This window comes from Cryptotermes secundus, unplaced genomic scaffold, assembly GCF_002891405.2.
Source record: "Cryptotermes secundus unplaced genomic scaffold, Csec_1.0 scaffold205, whole genome shotgun sequence".
In the NCBI taxonomy this organism is placed as follows: domain Eukaryota; kingdom Metazoa; phylum Arthropoda; class Insecta; order Blattodea; family Kalotermitidae; genus Cryptotermes; species Cryptotermes secundus.
Window position 1 is genome coordinate 189048 of NW_019731570.1, and position 22169 is coordinate 211216.

Here is a 22169-nt window from a genome sequence, read left to right on the forward strand (position 1 = left end):
AATGGCATGCAATGCAATAGATTAGTGTAAACGGAGCACCTGATGATGGCACTATGTTGCCGAAACATGTTGTGAAGTGACAGGTGAAAGTGGATGCACTGCAAGACGGACACTGTGTATATATCATGGATGAAAATCAGTGCAACAGGACGCTAAAATACATTACAACATTTTAAACATATTGCAGGTGGTTTGAGTAAATTAATTCAATCTTAAATATTATATAGCACATTGTAACTGGATTATTCATGCCCTGGGTACTTACATTTCTCTTTCCTCATGAGAAGTGAAAAGTCCCTCCTTCTTTACCAGCCCTCCCCCTTCCTGCTGATCACCTTACTTGTAAATTGGTTACATATCTAAGCCTATTTCTGAACCTACAAATTCGAACCCTGCATATGGTGGCAACATGATCCTCCGAAACCTATCCACCCACAAAACTAGATGGTATCACAACCTAGAAGACCGCCGTCTTCATCTCTCTTACCCTGTCTAATAGAGGGAATTCGGGTTTCCCAGTACTTCCGAAAACTTGCGAATAATTGCTCTCAAGTTGCTTCCAACAAACTTTGGGTTACATCGATAGATCGAATTCCTCTCTTTGTTATTTGTGGCTAAGTTAATAACGCTATCAGTAGCTCAGACTCTACAGTGTTTAATGGTAGAATGAACTGGTAAGGATGGGGAAGGACGCGTAAGTTGACGTACTATCCCGGCACTTGCGTGGAAGCACTGAGATAACAATGAACAATGTCGGCCATGGTAACTGGTCTCAGGACCGAGATATGAATCCGGAAGCTTCCGAGTATGAAGCAGGACCGCGAATCACTCGACCTCGACGTCCAGTGAATCAGACTGAAATACGTTTTCACGATTTGGTAATATTTCGACTTATCGACAACGCATGTTAACTATGACATTACTCAACGCGATGTAGCCTTCAGGGTCTGCGGGGGAAGTCATTTGTCTAAAACACTCCACACGGAGCCGACGCTCCATCTGTACCGAATGACGCCAAGGAGTCAGAGAATGGGTCGAAGTCTAATCAGCAATGTGACTATGGACACAGTACTTACTTACTTACTCACGGAGCTGAGCCCTTCTTGAGCAGAAGCCAACTCTGCATCTACTCAAGAATTTCCCAGCATTTTATGGAACACGAAGGTGCATTACAATGTTCACAAGAGCTCTCCACTGGTTCCCATCCTGAGCCAGATCAATCCAATCCATACCATCCCACTCTATCTCTCTAAGATCCATTTTAATGCTGTCCACCCACCTACGCCTTGGTCTTCCCAGTGGTCTCCTTCCTTCCAGTTTTCCCACCAATATCCTATATGCATTCCTCGTCTCCCCCATTCGTACTACATGCCCTGCCCACCTCATCCTCCTTGGCTTGATCACTCTAATTATATTTTGAGAAGAGTACAANCAGAGTGAAACAAGTGACTATCAAATATGTGCTGCTCAGCTCGCTGTGCCGTCATATTTGCGGGTGTTTGGTGCCTGGTGAGTAGTTCCAAAGGGTTTCACTTCACAAGAAGGCCTCATTACATAGGGAAGTAAGCAAATGTGTAATTCATTATATATATATTAGAGAAGTTACATCAATATTGAACCATTTAATCGGTTTACAGATTTTAATTGCAATATACATAACTAAATCAGGTGCTAAACGCTGTATTATTTATATTACAAATTTTCGTAATCATATAAATTAATTAGAATGGAAGTTTTAATTTCAAATACAATATTTTAATCCATGATATATATACAGTGTCCGTCTTGCAGTGCATCCGCTTTTACCTGTCACTTCACAACATGTTTCGGGTGTTGTAAGCACAACACCCGCAGCCAAAAAGGGAACACGCATCACGAGACACGACACACACGCCATATAAGAGGAACGACTCCCATAGTGGAGGAACCATGCGCGGGTTTTGAATTGGAACAGATAAGATGAATATCTTAACAAGATTTTAGTATACAATAAATTTATTATAACTGACGAATATTTAAAATACTTTTTAAATAATTTTACATTGACGTAATGGCATGCAATGCAATAGATTAGTGTAAACGGAGCACCTGATGATGGCACTATGTTGCCGAAACATGTTGTGAAGTGACAGGTGAAAGTGGATGCACTGCAAGACGGACACTGTGTATATATCATGGATGAAAATCAGTGCAACAGGACGCTAAAATACATTACAACATTTTAAACATATTGCAGGTGGTTTGAGTAAATTAATTCAATCTTAAATATTATATAGCACATTGTAACTGGATTATTCATGCCCTGGGTACTTACATTTCTCTTTCCTCATGAGAAGTGAAAAGTCCCTCCTTCTTTACCAGCCCTCCCCCTTCCTGCTGATCACCTTACTTGTAAATTGGTTACATATCTAAGCCTATTTCTGAACCTACAAATTCGAACCCTGCATATGGTGGCAACATGATCCTCCGAAACCTATCCACCCACAAAACTAGATGGTATCACAACCTAGAAGACCGCCGTCTTCATCTCTCTTACCCTGTCTAATAGAGGGAATTCGGGTTTCCCAGTACTTCCGAAAACTTGCGAATAATTGCTCTCAATTTTCTTCCAACAAACTTTGGGTTACATCGATAGATCGAATTCCTCTCTTTGTTATTTGTGGCTAAGTTAATAACGCTATCAGTAGCTCAGACTCTACAGTGTTTAATGGTAGAATGAACTGGTAAGGATGGGGAAGGACGCGTAAGTTGACGTACTATCCCGGCACTTGCGTGGAAGCACTGAGATAACAATGAACAATGTCGGCCATGGTAACTGGTCTCAGGACCGAGATATGAATCCGGAAGCTTCCGAGTATGAAGCAGGACCGCGAATCACTCGACCTCGACGTCCAGTGAATCAGACTGAAATACGTTTTCACGATTTGGTAATATTTCGACTTATCGACAACGCATGTTAAATATGACATTACTCAACGCGATGTAGCCTTCAGGGTCTGCGGGGGAAGTCATTTGTCTAAAACACTCCACACGGAGCCGACGCTCCATCTGTACCGAATGACGCCAAGGAGTCAGAGAATGGGTCGAAGTCTAATCAGCAATGTGACTATGGACACAGTACTTACTTACTTACTCACGGAGCTGAGCCCTTCTTGAGCAGAAGCCAACTCTGCATCTACTCAAGAATTTCCCAGCATTTTATGGAACACGAAGGTGCATTACAATGTTCACAAGAGCTCTCCACTGGTTCCCATCCTGAGCCAGATCAATCCAATCCATACCATCCCACTCTATCTCTCTAAGATCCATTTTAATGCTGTCCACCCACCTACGCCTTGGTCTTCCCAGTGGTCTCCTTCCTTCCAGTTTTCCCACCAATATCCTATATGCATTCCTCGTCTCCCCCATTCGTACTACATGCCCTGCCCACCTCATCCTCCTTGGCTTGATCACTCTAATTATATTTTGAGAAGAGTACAAGAAGCTCCTCATTATGCAATTTTCTCCAACCTCCTGTCACTTCATCTCTCTTCGGTCAAAATATTCTCCTCAACACCCTGTTCTCAAACATCCTCAGTCTATGTTCCTCCCTTAATGTCAGAGACCAAGTTTCACACCCATTCAGAACCACAGGCAAAATTATAATTTTGTATATGACTATGGGCAAGGTGAACATACGAAATAGAATTTAAGGGAAAATAATTCTTTCATACAGTTTCCTCTACATCTACCTATATTTATGTAAGCTTATTCACATACATAGTTAGAATTATGAGCTTACTGCAATGAGTGCTAGAGAATGGGGGTGTTGGCATATCAGCTACAAGTTCGTATGCCGAACGAACCTGTTAAGGTGTACACTGCATATTTTTACAATCTTGTTTATTTAGTGTATTTCTTCTCTTTATTATGTATTATTATGCAGGACATACTAATATGTATGACGTCTTTAATTTGCAAGTACTAAGAAATAACAGTTCCTTAATAAAATAACCAAATATTGCCAGAAGCTGTCACGACCAAAACTCCAATCACGAAAACCCGTTCAGCAGACAAACAACGCTGATAAATATCCAGGCTCCATCCCATGCAATGCGGCCGCATTTTGTGAGAGGATGTGTTCCTAAAGACCTCGCATAATTCAGGATAACTTATGAAACACGTTAAGTGATTTTTGCCAATTTTTTTTTGGATTCGCGTTATTTAAAACTTTGCGCATAAAGTGAGACTGTATTAACACTTTTAGTGTGGCACTATTTCAAATTCACATAAAATGCGTCCGCACTTTGCCTCGCTTAGGTCCACTGATACAGCGAATACGTACTAAAATATTTGCGCGAGAAACGGCTTAAGATTAATATTCCTGGTCCGAAATTTTGTTCTCAGTCCCGTACTGTTCGGCAGAGAAGTGGAATGGTACTTGTAATTATAATCCATTAAATTTTATTGGTAGTTCTTAATTTTCTTACCACCCGAGAGGAATATGGCCTACCATAGGATTCTGGTCATAGAGGTCATAGTTATATCAGGGAATGGGAGTACAGCCACACAGACAATCGTGCGCTACTCGTAGGATTAAGAGGGAATATAAATTTTTTCAATGGCTCTTCCAGTCCATTCAGGGCGCAGGCCTCTTATTCAGTTCCGTAATCATTTTTCACAGGCGGCAGGACTCCTTGGGCGAGTGATCAGCCCGTCGCGAGGTCGCTACCTAAATACAGGACATCACAAACACAGAATAAACGCATACACACATTAAACACCCATGCCCGGAGTGGGAATCGAACCCACGATCATTCTTGCATATAGTAAAATATTACTCTAATTACTCCTGCATTTAATTCCTTATGTATCTGGTATGTTCATACTATGTATGTGCGTGAATAAATCCATCTACTTCTCCGTTCAGGTGACTGGGATATGAGAATTACTGCATCTTTAAGCGTTTCGATTCTTTCAAGCTTAAATCTCCAGACGTCTTCAAATAGAGCTCAACTGGAAAATGAATAAAATTCTTTCATGCAGATTTACGAAGGATCGCCTCTGTGGTCTAGTGGTCAGAGTTCCTGGCTACAGTTCCAGAGGTCCCGGGTTCAATTCCCGGCGCCACCAGTTTTTCTGAGAAGTAGTGGGTCTGGAACGGGGTCCACTGAGCCTCGTGAGGATAAGTGAGGGGCTATTTCAAGGAAGTAGCGGCTCCGGTCTAGAAAACTGCGATTAACGGCCGTGAGGATCCGTTGCACCGACCATGAGACACCCTCTATCCACAAAAGTTGGCACTAACTTCGCCGACAAGTGGCGGTCGCTCGGCCGGTATAGTTCGCTTGCGGACTACAGGCCACGGAGTTGTCTTTTTTTTCAGATTTACTAAGATATAATAAATCTAAATCTGCGAAAATTTACATTTCTAATAAAATTATGCTTACACGTCTAATGTGTTTATCGACTTCTTGACTATTTAAGATCAGCAGTACGGCTACAGAATCATATTGCATGCATATGATGATCACGGAGTAGGGAATTCTGTGTTCTTGCGTGACAAATCGAGGCACTGAACATTGCGCTAGCAGCAAGCAATATAACAGCGAGCTGCTAACAGCAAGAGACGTGACACTAACAATATGTAGTGAAGAGGAATAGCACACACTTTCCCGTATACCCTTCCCTCCATGAATTAACGTGTGGGCTGTTACGAGGTGTGACGTCCGCTCCCTGAAGTTAGCATCTATGTAGTTTCAGTGAGCTCCTCGTAACAACCGCTCTCAACAAAATTGCAATTTTGTGTTTGGGGTCCTGTGTGAAGGGATCATATTATTGGAACTAGGCTGATCATACTGCAGTGCGTAGACTCGTTACTGGATAACGACCTCGAAACAAACAACGAAACATCCGCTGCTAGGCAACACACTCTTAATAAGCAAGTACATCCAGCCGTTGCTGACTAACACCTTCGAAAACAAACATGTACCCACGGAAATGACTAGTGTATAATAAACGGTGTTTTCCGCGCGGTCCGTGCGAAGGGGTTATCAGTGGGACAAGTTTAGAAGTTAATTCATTTGTAACAGAGTCTGTGAAGAGAAGACTTAGTCGGTTCAGTTGGCAACGAAGTGAGCGTGGAAGCTGAAGAATCTCCGCTGTTAGTAGCCGTTACCAGGGAACGACTGGTGAAGACACAGCAGACTGTGAAGGATTGGCGTGTGCTGCTGTGATTTGTAAAGTGTAATATTGGTAGTTGGTAGAAAAACTAGCAACAATGGATATGACACTAATGAAGTGTCTGCTTTCAGCTGCAGAGCATCGCATGGGCCGTTCTCGCCTTCCTTGGGCTGTCTCTCTACACGTGCGGACTGGAGGTCACGTACGAACAGTCAAACCCCGCGTACTTTCTGTACTTCATCTACTTCTTCAGTAAGTACCAACGTAACACCCGTTGAAGCCTTATCATTTTACTACATAAGCTTCCGTACTTTTACTTTTGCCTGCCTTATCCCGTATTCCTTTCCAGTCCTGTATTTCATCGAATGGTACTTCGAGGCCGACATCTAACGCCATCTTCCACGAATAACACAAGCAAATAATCAATCGCAAACCATCTCCTTCATGTGATACACTGCACCTTACATATCATCATCATCATCATCATCATCAAAATAGTGTTACTATTCACATAATAGACACAATAGACTGAAACAAAACTCACCTTCAACTAGTGCCGAGGTCAAGAAAATGTGGATCTATACGTCCACTCCGCCATACGTCTTCATGGCGCAGTGCTTAATTAGTTATTTAAACACAGGGACAACTTTGTCCTTTTATGAAAAGCTTGATACACGATTATATTTATATTGCGTTTTACAAAATGGTAGCATTTAGCATTTCGGAGACTGAAATTAGCCTAACTAATATTTATAAATACAGTTCCTACCTCACGGAAAACAATCTTCATCTCCATTGCAAATATCAAGGGATTAGTGCTGCCAGGAAAATAATCGCAGTTTATCCTATGAATCGCTGATCACAGTGACCGCGCGCCCTAAGGCATGAACTGTCTTCGGTCGCTCGAAAGCTGAGATCATGGGTTCGAATCCCACTCAAGGAATGGATATCTGTGTTTGTTTATTCTGTGTTTGTGCTGTCCTGTGTGTAGGTAGCAGCCTTGCGACGGGCTGATCGCACGTCCAAGGATTATTATGGACTCTATATAGGATTAAGAAACCGAAAAATCGGCCAAGGTCCAATAAGGGGCTGTAGAGCCATAGATAGCCAGATAGATAGATCCTGTAGATCATACGAAACACATAAACAGAGATTTTTAATGTTACAGCAGGTTCTACACAGAAGGTGATGCCGGTGGCTTGTAAGGTTAGAAAGATGCATACTTTATTAAATAGGGTCTTTATAAAACGCGCTGCACTCCTGTATCATAATACGGAAGCCGACTTAAGGTTCGGCCACAAAGAGCGCTACGCTATGTTCGCTACGTACGCTACGTACGCTGTGTACACTCTGCGACGCAGGTAACATAGGGAACATAGCGTACGTAGCGTACGGAAGTCTGTGTGGCCAGTCACATTGGCAATAAAGAGATATTTTTCTGTTCGTATAACGAACATAGCGTACGTAGCGCTCTGTGTGGCCGAACCTTTAGACCAACATGTCTTCGAAACGCTAACATCCTTTCTTGTTTCAGACAGAGAGTGCGCTACTGTCCCTGATGACTTAGACTTCGTAAAAAAAATTCAGAATGCCGTAACGACGCCATTTCCGATCACATCGACGATTTTTCCAATCACAACACCATTCAAGCTACCAGAATGGCCAGAAAAGTTCGGGCCCGTGGACTACACCCACGACCTAATGTTGGGCTATGCTGTCCTGAGTGTCCTGTGGGCTGTCACTTCCATCATAATAGTAGGTAAGTGGCGAGACTCGTCAAGGAGATGGGAGTAGGAAAGGGGCACGTCCAGCTAGTAGCAAGTGGTTAAATATATCTAAGACTTTAACCCCTGAGGGTGTTTGAGAACAGGGTGTTGAGGAGAATATTTGGACTGAAGAGAGATGAAGTGACAGGAGGTTGGAGAAAACTGCATAATGAGGAGCTTCATAACTTGTACTCTTCTTCAAGTATAATTAGAATGATCAAGTCAAAGAGGATGAGATGGGCAGGGCATGTAGAACGAATGGGGGGAGAGGAGGAATGTATATAGGATATTGGTTGGAAAGTCAGAAGGAAAGAGACACAGGGAAGAGTAAATCGGAGAATCACAGTGAAATGGATATTTGAAACGTGCGCTACTGGACAAAGTTAGTTGAAGTGCCTAAGAGTGAACTTGTTTGGCTGATTTGCGATTACGTCTCCTGTTATGCCATGCCACGTATTCTAGTACATACGTATTAGCCTAATGTTTCGGACAAACGTCCTGCCTCAATTTTCAATGTAGAAAAAATGAGTTCTTATTTACAATTATTTAACAACGCTGTATCTCAAATTGTATGACGTCGAATGATTGCATGTGGGACAGTGAATTTGAAAGGATGTGTAAGGAGGCCCATACACGTACGAGTCTGGCTCGCGAGTTCGACTCGGCTCGGGTTCTAATGAGCCAAACTGGTCCGTGTGTGGGTCGCCACACTCACACGTATGTGGTGAAATTAATCCGAACCCGGCTCCTCGCCGAGCCAGACTCGTACGTGTATGGGCCCCTTTAGGATCAGAAAAGAATTTAATGANCAGACTCGTACGTGTATGGGCCGCCTAAGGGAGCGGTAGTGGCCTAATTCAAAATTTTATCACGGAATTTGTCTGAAGGGGCAACGAAACCTGATGAAATATGTCAGGATAGTCGGTGCTCCAGCCAAGATTCGAACCGAGCACTCCGGAATATAAATTATAGGTTTTGTCGTTTCGGCCAGTTTTTTCGGTTGAGATCTTATACCTCGAAGATGAAACACGCAGGTTTCTCCTAAATATTGGTATCTGAGGAATTACACGGCGTTTCGACCCAAAAGATCGTAGTAATAATATTCACTGCTGTGAGGACCTCAAATATCATCATCATCATCATTATCATCATCTACAAGACTTGAGCCTTTTGGCCCGCTCCGATCCCAGGGCTAATTGAACTAGCCCTTCAACAGTTTTGGTATTACTGATGAAGGGGTTTTATGCTGCACACTACTGACATGGTCTCAAGTGTCATGATACACATGATAAATTCCATGACGATCTGTTCAGGTATTTAAGTGACACTACGGTTATTATCGCAACAATCTGATAGGCTGCAATGTTGTACATATGGTAGTGATTCATGACGTAAGCCGATGGCCACAGGTGGCATTACATACATACCAAGTTCCATGAAGTTTGGCATAGGCATCAAAGCAATATTAAGGTCTTGCCTCAGAAATTTGAGAGGCTGTAATATTGGTGTTACTGATCAAAGGGATTTATGAATTGCGCCGTTGAGATGAGCTTAGATGCCAATTTTAATAAAGATTAGTTCGGGCACTCAAAAGTTAATATATGGGGATAGACATACAGACACACAGACAAATGGGTGACCTCATAAGACACTTTCAGTTTTTCATAATAAGGAAAGTAGGCTGAAATGGAATCTTCTTCCATAAGACTGCCTACTGAAACTCTGACGAAGCCTCACAGATGTTTTAGACAAATAATCGCTGTGCCCTTCCCAGGGGCCAGTGCTCTTCACGTTCGCAGCTGGGTGGCCTACGTCCCGTGGATCATCGTCACTATTGGCAACATCGTCATGGATGTGGTCGCCACGATCAGTTTTGCCGGTCACGTCAGCGAATCGCAGGTGAGTCCATTGGAACACGATATCAGCAGGGTCTGAAGCCGTCACTGATATGCTGTCACATTGTAACAATGGTCTCTTCGTCACAAAAATATTATGTTGGGACTGTCCATCGTTTTAGGTATACTGAATATACAGGGTGATTCACGAAGTTTTACCCCGGCTTATGGTACATATTCCTGAGATTATTTGCTGCAAAATTTCCTTATGAACTTGTGGTCGATTTTCAATAGTTACGGAGTAACAATAGATTTTCGAAACACATCATTGTGAATGCAGCGCTACGCTTCAGCGTGGGCGACCATACGTTCCAGTCAGCTATGTCAGCAGATAAGGTAGACAGGTTTGAATGTTGCGCGTAGGTAGATAGGTAGAGCGGTTCATACGCGTGCGACGCATTGTGTTGACGTGTAGGGAGACATTTTTGAAAATCTTATGTAAATCCAGTCGACTTCTAAAGCACTACAGTTTAAAGGAAACATATTGATAGAAGGGTGTGATATGCAACCATTGGTATGTTTACAGAATGGGATGCTGAAAATAATGTAATTTTGTAACACAAAATCGATGAAAAATGTTGCACAATGCAAAATTAAGAAATTGAAAAGAAAAATTTGGTTTTAGAATGCTTCTTTCCTAAAACATTAACGATTTAAAAAGTGTTTGTATTGTATTTCTGATTTGTTTTGACTGAAATTCAAAGAAAAAATATTGTTCGCCAGTTTTCAAATTACTGTATCTCTTTAATTATGAGTTGAATACCATTAGTATATTAACATTCTTTGTTCCAAATTACCTCAGGAATGCCCTCCCTGAGTGGGGTAAAACTTCGTGAATTACCCTGTATACGACTTCTAAAACGTGCATCAGCCTATACCATGTGGTGCAAGTCAGTGGGTCCTCCAGAAGGAGGCCAGGGATCGAGACTGGCTCCTAATGGGCCCATCTGGATGGCATCCTTCCCACACGTACAGCTGAAGACAGAAGCAGATCCAGCTGTGAATCGTTGTGTATTTTAAACGCATCTAAGACGAGGAGCAATGTCCAACAGATTGATCATTTTATATTTTAAAAACACAACGTGAAAACTGTTTCACTAAGTGTAATGGAATTAAGTAATAAATTCTGTGGAGCTGAGTCCCTGAGAAGCCAACGACTTCTTGGATATTTTATGGAAAGCGAAGGTTCGCAGTGTCCACTGGTCCCTATCCCGAGCCAGATGAATCCAGTTAACACCCTGCTATAGTAAATTTTTAAGCTTAATTTAATATTATCTTTCCATATAAATATATGTTTTCATAGTGGTTTCCTCTTCAGGAAAACTGATTAAAAATTGTATATAAATCTAGTAACAGATGTACCCCTTCTTAACTCGCTACACTCTGCCTCTCCTTGTCAATAATACAATATAGTACTTAGCGCTAAAACTTTAAAGAAGAATGGATCTCTGTAATGACAGTGCAGTATTTTCGGTGAATGATGAATTGAAATTTTAAATATCATTTAAATGAGTTTTAGGTTCCAACGTTTTAAATTCTTCTGCTAAATTGTTTCTTGTTGGACGGGGATGGTTTACGAAATTTCCAGTAGCTAGACTTTATTGGTAGAATGATAAGGGACGGATGATTTGGAAGAGGTTTAGATGGAAGCAGGTGTGGCCTAATCGAAGTACTGAGCCAGACTTTGCTTGGTGAGACTGAGAAAGCTCGTGCAGCACCTCAGTCAAGAGCTGATATTCTGAGCAAGATTCGAACCAAGCATCTCCCGAATCACAGCGTTACCGATATACCAGACCTCTCGGTAATAAGAGCTTTACTTGTAGCACCTTCACTAGTTAAGTTCTGTTTATTTCATGAAGAAACCATATGAGGAACGGAAATTTTCTTGGTTTACATCATACGTATATGTAGTCAGCTACATCCAAGTTGTAGGCCGTTCACAGAGGGCGTACTGTACATCAAGGTTGTATATTTTCAGACTGCGCAAGGGTTGCTGAACCTAATAGGGTTGCAGAACATTCCTGAAGATGTGGAAAATCCTTTGGAAAGTGTAAGCGGTCTCACCATGATACCGTCCCTGATAATGGCGCTTCTGTCCAGCCGCGTGGTGGTCTTCTGGCTCCTGAACGTCCTGTTAGTTATCTGTGTAAGCGTGGCAACTCGCCGGCTCTACAAGGACAGAAGCAAACGAAAGGTAAAAACAAGTATTTTTATGCCTTGACAGAAGTAGGGGCGGGCAAGATACCATCCCTACTCCCTGGAAATGATAAAGAGAATTAATTATAATAATAATAATAATAATAATAATAATAATAAATGCCTCGAATGGTCATATCAAATATTATTTTTTTTTTTAATTTCTATCTTGAATACTATAAAGGCTTCAAAAACACAGTCTTTAATTGCTTAAACATAAGTCTGTAAACATATTCTCTCGTTGTCTTCATTAGAAAAATCCCCCCCCCCCGAAAATATCCTGGGGATGCCCATGATGTTACTTACATCCTTCATGGCTGTAGGGTGCTCTAAATATCCTTTAAGGAAGATGTCCATTCATCTCTATTTTACGCTTTTGCCCCCATCTCTTCAATTTCGGTTCTCTAAAATCATTCTCTGCATCTTCTGAGACCAGGCAATATCAATGGGAGGTAACAGGAAAAATGTGCAATAAAAATTGCGATAAAGCATGTACAGACCTAAAACTGAGATAGCCTGGTCTCAAGTATTTATATAGCCCTAGTTACACTGACATAGTTTGCCAAGTGATTGAGGTTGGTCTTTCTAAGGGACCCAACAGAGTAGGTGTCTGCCCCCTCAGCTGAGGATGGAAACAGACCCAGTTCTCTAATTTTCTTAAAATACCAGACGATCGAGAAAGCCCCAGAACCCAGTAATTTCGAGTGCCATACAAATCGTCAGAATCCCTTTAGAATCTATTAAGCATTCACATGTTTTACAACACAAGAAATACTCGTAGATTATCCCCTGAGACATAAAACAAAAATTTAAGAATTAACGTGCATATCTTTGAAACTTGTTTTGACGATTTCTAATTTCTTGATTTCCATATTTTAAAAAGAACCCTTTTATGACAATGCAATAATCATAAATAATGTTATTTATTTTTAGCTTCGGGGATGTAAAACCGGAAAATTGGGGCTTGATATTAATTGTATTTGTGAGGTAAAATATAAATTCTGCTCTAAAACTTAAGCACGTACTTCGAAAATATTTTTACGACTGAACTGAAACTGGGTATTATGATTTTTTAACAGCATGACGCACTTCTATACTAAGAAATCGTGGCTCTATCATGTCATCCACTGCAAACGTAACTCCCGGTGCGATAGTTCAGTTGCCTAATCCTCGCCTTTGGAACTGAAGTTGGCTTAGTTAGAGCAGCATTTCACTGTCTATTCCACTGCCTACATATAAATAGGAAGGCCGATTTGATGTTATTTACCTACAGTATTGTACATTCATGGCCGGTCATAGTTGCCTCACGGTCTAAGGCATGACCTATCTTCGCTCGCTCGGACGCTGGGATCATGGGTTCGAATCACACTCAGAGCATGAATGTTTGTGGTGTGTATGCATTTATTCTGTCTTTATTTTGCCCTGTGTGTAGGTAGCGGCCTTGCGGCGAGCTCATCACTCGTCCAAGGAGTCCTACCGTCTGTGAAAAACGATTACGGAACTGAATAAGAGGCCAGGGACTTGAATGGGCTGGAAGAGTCATTGAAAAAAAAAATTGTACATTCGTGCCAATAATAAACTCATAATCTCTATCAGATATCTTATCCGCTCCTTTCAGAGGAACTGAAGATAACACATCTGCGTCCAAATCCCTTTTTGTACAAGGTGTGAAATTTGGGTACTTACTGTGAGAAACTAAGATAGGCTGAGAGCATGGGGATCTGCGGAAGGGGGGGGGGTCCAAATACCTAGAGTTTCTAATTGGAGCCAACTGTGTTTCAATGAAGAGACAATTCTAGGGATGTCCGTAATAATATTCTTGCGCGGCTTAAACATGAAGACTATAATCTTCTGGGTTACAACAACTTGTAGTCTGGCAGAAGTCCACCGACGTTTCGGAAGGTGAAGTGTGAGCCGAGAAAGAAAGCAGGCGAAGCTTACCCTCTGCTGGTTTCGTAAAAGGTAAAGCCATCCCTGTAACAGACCGTGGAGGTCCATAGGATTGTGAGACGTCGAGGGTACCACATTATCTAGATAATCGGCTCACAGATGACGGTGAGGTTGTCAGCCTTATGCGCCGGCCGCCCTTTGCCCCCAGGAAGATTCGTGGAACTCATTTCTGTTAGAGGCTGAGCCGACCCCATAGCCATAGTGCGGCTGGAACGATTAGGTCAATTGAAAAAATCCAATGACTTCATCGGGACTTGAACCGTGACCTTCCGGCTTGTAGCATAGTGCCCCAAGCTTTACTTATTCTCCGACTCTGCATATGGAGGTGACATGATCCTCCGAAAGATCGCGCTCTCTGATTCTCAGTAAAAATATTTATATGGCGTTATAACTCACAAGACCGTGCTCATCTTAGCCAACGTGTGAGAAAATCAAATCCATAGGCTTAATCGTAACTGCAAATTCCATGACTGCTGGCCTCCCCCTTGCAGAAACGTTCCTGAGGTCATTCACGGTTTCGGGTGTTTTAAGAACACAGTGTTGAGGAGAATATTTGAATCTAAGGCACCGGAATTAGTGGGAGACTGTAAGAAGGCATACAAAAAGTAGGAGTTTCCAAATCTGCATTCTTCCTATAGTTCTTCTGGGATGAGGGAACTAGGAACACCGAAACGAGACAGAACGAACGGGCATAGGCCTACCAGTGTTGGCAGCAAAGCCTCAGAGAAGCAGTCCCCATGGAAAACCAAGGGGTATATTAAAATGCACTTATTTAAATAACTGCAGGCCAAGATTGTGTTCGGTGGTGAGATTTATTTATTTGTGCACCAGGGGTGCGGCATACTCACATTCCGGTCTAACAACATAACAATCAACGATGAAAAGGAAAGTTAGCAAGAGGCTCTTCGAAATAAGAATTCTTCATGGAAATGACAGCTGAAGACAGAGGAACTACTGCTGGGAGATTCAACTACTGGCAGAATGTGTAACTTTGATACCCACATGCTCACGCTGTTTCCTCGTTGGCGGATTTTTCTACAGTGAAGATGGAGGCGATACGTTCCTCCGAAACTTCGGTTCGCACAAGATCTACACGGCGCCACATCCCAGAAGGAGGCATTCTTCATAGTCACAGTGGTGAAAACCTCAAATCCTACAAGATTACGTTTTATGTGGGGATTTAACAATTCTGTTCTACGCCTAGTCTTCCAAGTGGTTCCTTTCTTTCAGGTTCTCGAACAAAATCTTTCTATACATTTCTCTTCTCTCCCATGCATTAGTTGCTTGAGACATTACGCTACAAGCCGGAAGGTCGCGGGTTCGATTCCCGATGAGGTTGGATTTTTTTAATTGACCTAATCCTTTCAGCCGCAATATGGCCCTGGGGTTGACTAGGCCTCTATCAGAAATGAGTACCAGGAAGATTCCTGAGGGGTAAAGGGCGGCCGGCGCGTAAGGCTAACAAACTTGCCGCCATCTGTGAGCCGATTTTCTAGAAAATGTGGGAGCCTCGATGTCTCACACTCCCATGGGCCTTCACAGCCTGTTACAGGGACAGTTTTGCCTTTCTTTCACCTTACCCATGCGTGATGCAGCCCTCACCTCTCCATACTTCATCGTTTGATCGCTCTAATAATATTTGGCGAAGAATACAAATTATAAAGCTTCTCATCATGCAGTTCTTTCCAGCCTCTTGTTCCTTCCTCTCTCTTCGGTCCAAACATTCTTCTCAGTACTACGCTCTCTGATATCTTCCGTCTCTGTTCTTCTCTTGAGGTCATATCCGTACAAAACAACAGCCAGAATTGTAGGTTTTTATTTTAATCTTTTAATGTACTATGATATAAAATGCTGCATAGGGCATTGGTCTTGGACACTGGTTATGTAACCGATGAGAAACAAACAACATCAGCAAAAGGCTTCATTCATGTATTATTTTTTGTTTTACAGGCTGAAAAACTGCCAATATACCCAAACCACACAAGGAACACGGCCGCTACTGAAAATAACGACATTCATACTGGATCTGGAAGCAACAATGCAGCTAACAATGAACCTTACGCCAACAAAATGAACCTACAGCCGGACTACGAATATGTGACAGGTTCCATCAACAACAACAGACCGTTCTCATATACCCCAGACGACCCCACTATGATGTCCCTCCGTCCTGCGTCATCCCTGAAGAATGGACTGATTTCCAACACGGCTATTCCTAGAGTCAACCTGCACTCCCCCGCTGCAGAACCAGATTACATGGAATGTTTGGAACCAAGCATATGGCCCCAGAACCCATCTGGCGCAGCTGACAATACTGACAGGCCGCCATTGGCCGTACTATCCAAAAAACTGCCAGAGCTACCTAGTGAGCAGAAAACGAATTACGATAATGGTGTGAAGAAGAGGGCGCCAGACATCAATCGGACGGATTCGGACCGCCTACCATACAGACTGCAACCCTCGGTGATGGACACAAATCGGTAAGGCCAGGTCATGAGGGAATATGAACATACTGAGAGAATCGCGTCCAGCAAATTCGAACCGAGTTAGAGTCGCTAAGATGCTGCAAGGACAGGACAACTTGTTCTGCCACACTGTTTGGGCAGCGTCGAGTCAATTGAAACTGGCGGTCCTCTGCCTTTGCAGAATCTTTCTGAGTTAGATTCGGTTTTGAATTGTCTAGACACGAATAGATCACTGTATCCCCACGCTAATGCATCGCGTCTTGTTAAATTGTCGGATTTCAAAACTGATGATTGATTCTTTTAAAATCGAATCAATTATACATACCTAATTTCTTCTACGTTGGATGTATAATAAACGTAGAATTCTGGTTAAACTTCAAAGCGATAGAAGACATCAGGGGGGCACACGAGGACAACTGCCTGGCACCGCTACATCAGTTATGCAGGGCCTGAGCAGTGTTCACTATCCTGGGTGTTTCATTCATTCATCTGTAATATGTCAAGATGACAGGTCCACAGTCTCTTCCAAAACAGTTCCTCCACTTAATGCGATCTAGAGCTTTCTCCTTCAAATGAAAATATCCTCTTCGGCCCCCAAGGTCATCCAGCATCTCCTCACGTCTTCTTCCTCGTCTTCTAGTCACTTCTATCTGCCCCTCTATCTTTCCTTCAATAACTTCTTTTAGAAGGCAGTTACCGCGTAAGATATGACCAATCCAATTAGCTTTCCGTTTTCTTATTGCTGGGTGTTTATGATAATTTATTGTTAATTCACTTCCGGTAGTAAGTGTTGTGAACCATTTTATAACTCAAATATTTATCTTGAACCATTTCCATCCTCTACCTATCGTTAGAGTCTATCACCTTAAGATCCATATCAACCAATGATATCCTCCGGGCAGAAAGGGCAGATGTAGTGGTAAAGCTGGTTTAGTGCTGCCCACTGGCTCTCCTTTGTTCGTTGAGAATTCGGGGTAACATCTTGTACCTGACCTTGCACGGATGTGGGTTGTTCCTGGCGCAGCTTTTCCTCTGTCTTCAGTCGGCCGCCTTCTCCATTGTGTGCAATGTTGATACCTAGTGTACCTCTTTCTGATGCTAGTGCAGTTCAATCTTAGAGATTCTGGCTAATCTCAGGCAATACTGTTTGCAAGATGTGACGCCCCTTGAGACAGCGTAGAAAAGACGAAACACTGATATGTTTGTTAATATCTAAATTATTACTCCGACATGCACAATTCACATTTTCTGACTGTAACGTTACTGTTATGAACAGTTATATTGATTTTACAGCTTCAATAAAAATCGGCTTGTCTTCGACACTAATTTTATGGCCGCAGTAATATCCCGTCTGCAGTCTTTCTAGGCAATAATTTAAATTTATTACTAACATTAGTCGAAGCTGTTTTATGTTATATTACAGCCCCATCTGCCGTCGTTTTCGAAAATTAATTTCTTGTGCTATTGGCGGGAGATGAAACTGCACATAGCCACAAAACTGACCCATCTGCACCCCTCCTCAAGACTGACGGACAAGGGGCGGAGAGGATATTTTTAACACTCGAGTACCGCTCAGCTAGAATTCTAAATTTCAGCGTCTGATTGGCTGCGGTCAAACGTATTGCTCCCTGCTCCATCCCAAATCCTTACATCCATCATTATTAATGATTATAATCATTAATAATGATGAATGAATGATAATTATCATTCATATTCATTCCACATTGCATAATAAGAGCATGAGAAAGAACGCTGTTAATCCTGTGCAGGATTTGAGCTGTTCACAGCGATGACTATGAAGAATGCCGTCTTCTGGGATGTGGCGCCGNACCTTCTGTGAAAACATGTTATGACCATATAGCAAGTTGTATCGACGAATATATGACGAACATAAATGACTCTATGATCCAATCTATACTAAGGTGTAATAGGTTATTTCTTTCAGTGACATTCCCAAACAACATTATGCTAGATTTCTTATGTTCCTGCTACGTCTATAAGTTCAGGCAGCTCATTCGCCATGACATACCAAGTAAATCAATAAAAAATGAAGTAATGAACTTCTCTATTGAACTATTAATTATCTGTTAAGATCCAGTTATTCTCTAAGCACTTTTTTTTAATTGAACAACCACTTTAGTGAATATTTGTGATTCACATTATTCTTCCTAGTGTTATGTTATGTTTTAGCGTCCTGTTGCACTGATTCACGTTCATGATGTGTATTTGTACTAACCGTCTTACAGTGCACACAATTTCACCTTTCTCTTCACTACATGTTTCGGCACTAATGTGCCATCTTCAGGTGTGGTTTTATTTACGTCAAACCATTGCACTGTATGCCATCATGTCTCCTTTATAAAATGATTAAAATGTAACTATGTCATGTATAATGATAAAATTTATATATTAAAACTTTTCAAGATTTATCATCTATGCGCCGCACTTCAAATTCGCGAGTTACGTCAGTCCTCTCCTATGGGAGTACTCTTCCTATATTCTTGTGTATATTGTGTCCTGTGTTGTGTCCTTCCCTTGTGACTGCGTGCGTTGTATTCTTCCTCCTTCAGACGAATCCTTGAACCGAAGTGTAGTTCAGCATCCATAGGATTAATGAAAGGAAACTTTGAAGACGTTGCCATGATATGTCCCTTTCTCCATGGCTGTCTCATTTACCCAAGCTTATCTATTTACAGACGTCCCCAAAGTTATGAAGAAGTGAAGCCACTGAGTAGGATGTCTCCACAAACATCCCATGATCGACTCAAGGACCCTAACTGGTGAGGGAACTCTCATACTTAAATGTTATACTATATCCATATTTTAAATAAACACAACTGCTATGCTATGAAATTGTGAAGAAACATATCAGTGAGGGTGTCTGGATATGATTAATCTAAGCAGGTCGCTGTTTGTAAGTTTATCATTATATCCTGACTATAAAAGCGAAACAAAGCTAATTTTTGGTGTTTTCGATAGGACCAGAAGATGAGGAAAATAAACAGCAGTGTTTAATCGGTATTGCAGTNTTTATTCTGAAGAAAACCAAAATATTACGTGATTACCTCCTCTGCTGATATGCTGCTGGTATTTGACAGCGCAGTCTTTCTCAGGTCCGAGTCCCTTGGAACACGCGACCATATTTTACTCTCTCAGATTTGAGACTCCTAAGATTCGCAGGGTCACGGTGGAGGTATTCGTCCCCGCCTCCACACGGATTTCTCATAGTGAAAGTCAAAGTTACTTTACGACTGGCAGTTTACCGCCAGTCAGTTCGTCTTGGTGCCAGGACCCTTGAAGACCACGACCAGACTTCTTTCCAACTGAACTCTTCGGTAATAGTCCTTATGTAACATCCTCTCTGACGAGAAGATGGGTCTGACCATGTTCAACACAATATTCATGTAATAAACTCAAAACACTCTTCATGTAACGCTTCCGCGATGCATTTCCTCCACTACAGTTCACATAAACGGGACCTCATCATGCACACGTGAAGCAATGGTCATTTCTTCTCTCGTGTGACACGGACTCTGAATCTTGCTCAGGAAAGATGGCTCCCGTCTCTCAGGCTCCATGCCGCCAGACGAGCTGCGAAGTCAGCTCCCATGGTCTTACTTCGGTCCCAGGAACGTGCCGATGAAGCCAAAGCAGAAACAAACGCCGGTGGTGGAAGAAGAACTGGAGAAACCCCCTGTACCAGTTCCTGATTATACACTGCACTTCGGCAAGACAAATCGCCCGAGCACGTCCACCTGGTCCGAGGACGGAGTGTCGGCGAACCACCGCGGCGCGCCGGCACCCAACATGGACAGGAATAGCAACTGTAAGCGTTCAACTTCCAGCCAAATTCCTTTTCAGAGCTAAAGCTGTAGCATGATGTCGGGAAATATCAAAATATGCCTACCTTCTGGGAAACAACCACTCCGTCGGCTGAGAAATATGTGACTCAACTACATATAACACGGCCTATTCGCCCTCACATTCACTCAGCATTTTTTTTTTGTTCGTAGGGTGGGGTGACACTGAACCCACATGTACTCCGGCCATTATCTGGCCTGTTGCATGGAACGGTGATAACAGATGAGCGTGGAAGCGATGGTGGAACGAGAGTTGGCTTGGAAAACTTAAGTACTCAGAGGATATATGCCCGAAGGCCATTCTGCCCACCAGAAATCCAAGATGGCGTGAACACAGTAACCATAAAAACCACAAGAATTGAAGTAATCAGAGTCACTAAACTAGAAAGGCACAACCCATAACGCAATTTAAAAATGATTACATGCGCTCTTTGAATTAGCTGTTTTCAAATGTCCCAGATACCTCTAATTTACACTTTAACAATATTAATTATAACTTTAAATTCAATTTTTCAACAGTTTTATTTTCCAACAATTGGACATTTTCTAAAAAAAAACATTGTTATAAATCCACATTAAAAATAAACGCATATATCTACTGTATGACTTTTAAATCGTATAAAAACCGCACTAAGATTTAATAATACTGTCTGTTGAGTGGTGTATAGGTAAGAGTTACCCTCCAAAAAAATCGCCTTACACTATGTACTCCAGTTAAAGCAGGAAAACTCGTTGCTGAAGCTACCTGCGGTACTATCGATATTGCTATCGATTCTGCAGTTACGATGGCTGTTGCCCTTGCCTTTAACACGATTAGCATTATTAGCATGGTTACCGCGGTTACTACGGTTAACACATTTTCTCTGATGACTATAGTGTCAGCCCCGCCTCACAAATTCGTGCTGCCTCTGAGTTTCCAATACCAATTGCATGAAACTAAAATGAATGAATTTTGGGCGACTTCCTATGGCATAATACAAAATTTAATCAAAATTCTTCTAGCTATTATCCTAATGTGGACCGACTGACATAACAACCCATGTATGAGTTATTTCTTGCACACTGTGCACTGAACGCATGACAATAAGATTTCAGGCTTTCACAGCGGTATAAGTTATTTCTGTGTTCTTCTACAATACAACATCTTTCACACATCTACCAGACTACACGATATCATAACAAAGATTATCACAATATGAATACAAAAGTAGTAATCAGAACTCTTGGTGAGTAATTTACTTAATGTTCCTGACGATGTTGCGTTGCAATAAATGCGAATATTATTTTGCTCACTGTCTATTGTCTAGACTTTTCGGAGAAACTATATTTCGAAAACTGGATGTATTTCTGTCATCAGATGTAAGGAAGCAAACACTCCTGATAGCCGGGTCCGTTAGAAAGAGATGGTCAGGCTCTCTCGATCCAATGATGCTTTTAACGGGCAAAATTACGCCGAATCCTTACTTACTTACTTACTTACTTATGGAGCTAAGCCCTTCTTGAGGAGAGGCAAAATCTGCAGCTACTCAAGAATTTCCCAGCATTTTTTGGAACCCGATGATTCATTACCATGTTCACAAGAGCCCTCCACTGGTCCCGGTAATGTAGAATCCTTTTTCGCTTTAATATGACGAAGGCCCCCTCGTTGGTGTCTCCACCTTATCGTGGTTTGAGTATGCCAAGGACCCTGAGAGCTATACCAGCGGTAGCGTAGCTACTGGCAGGGCCTACCTTGCTGGACAGGTCAAAGGGTAGGCATCAGACGAAGAGAGACACCAAAAACTGATGCCGGAAGCAGCGTCATCAGCAGCGACTTGAAGCACAGAGCAAATGATGCTCGACATGGTTCAATTTCGTATAGCAACAGGCGTGACCAGA

The 22169-nt window shown here is 42.1% G+C and overlaps 1 protein-coding gene across 4 annotated transcripts in view; it reads left to right on the top strand.

The window, feature by feature from the left end:
• Positions 1-22169, top strand: part of LOC111867078 — a 49885-nt gene that overhangs the window by 25274 nt on the left and 2442 nt on the right. The window contains exons 1-8 of one of the 4 annotated variants that reach the window (XM_023856562.1): positions 1452-1509; positions 6291-6411; positions 7694-7918; positions 9700-9824; positions 11799-12014; positions 15917-16446; positions 19128-19211; positions 19980-20257. In XM_023856562.1, coding sequence (XP_023712330.1) covers positions 1459-1509; positions 6291-6411; positions 7694-7918; positions 9700-9824; positions 11799-12014; positions 15917-16446; positions 19128-19211; positions 19980-20257 — 1630 coding nt within the window. In that variant the 5' untranslated portion in view covers positions 1452-1458. Of the gene's footprint in view, positions 1-1451; positions 1510-4002; positions 4417-5323; positions 6168-6290; positions 6412-7693; positions 7919-9699; positions 9825-11798; positions 12015-15916; positions 16447-19127; positions 19212-19979; positions 20258-22169 lie in introns of those variants that run through there. The other 3 variants (XM_023856564.2, XM_033752534.1, XM_023856563.1) reach the window with 3 other exon arrangements.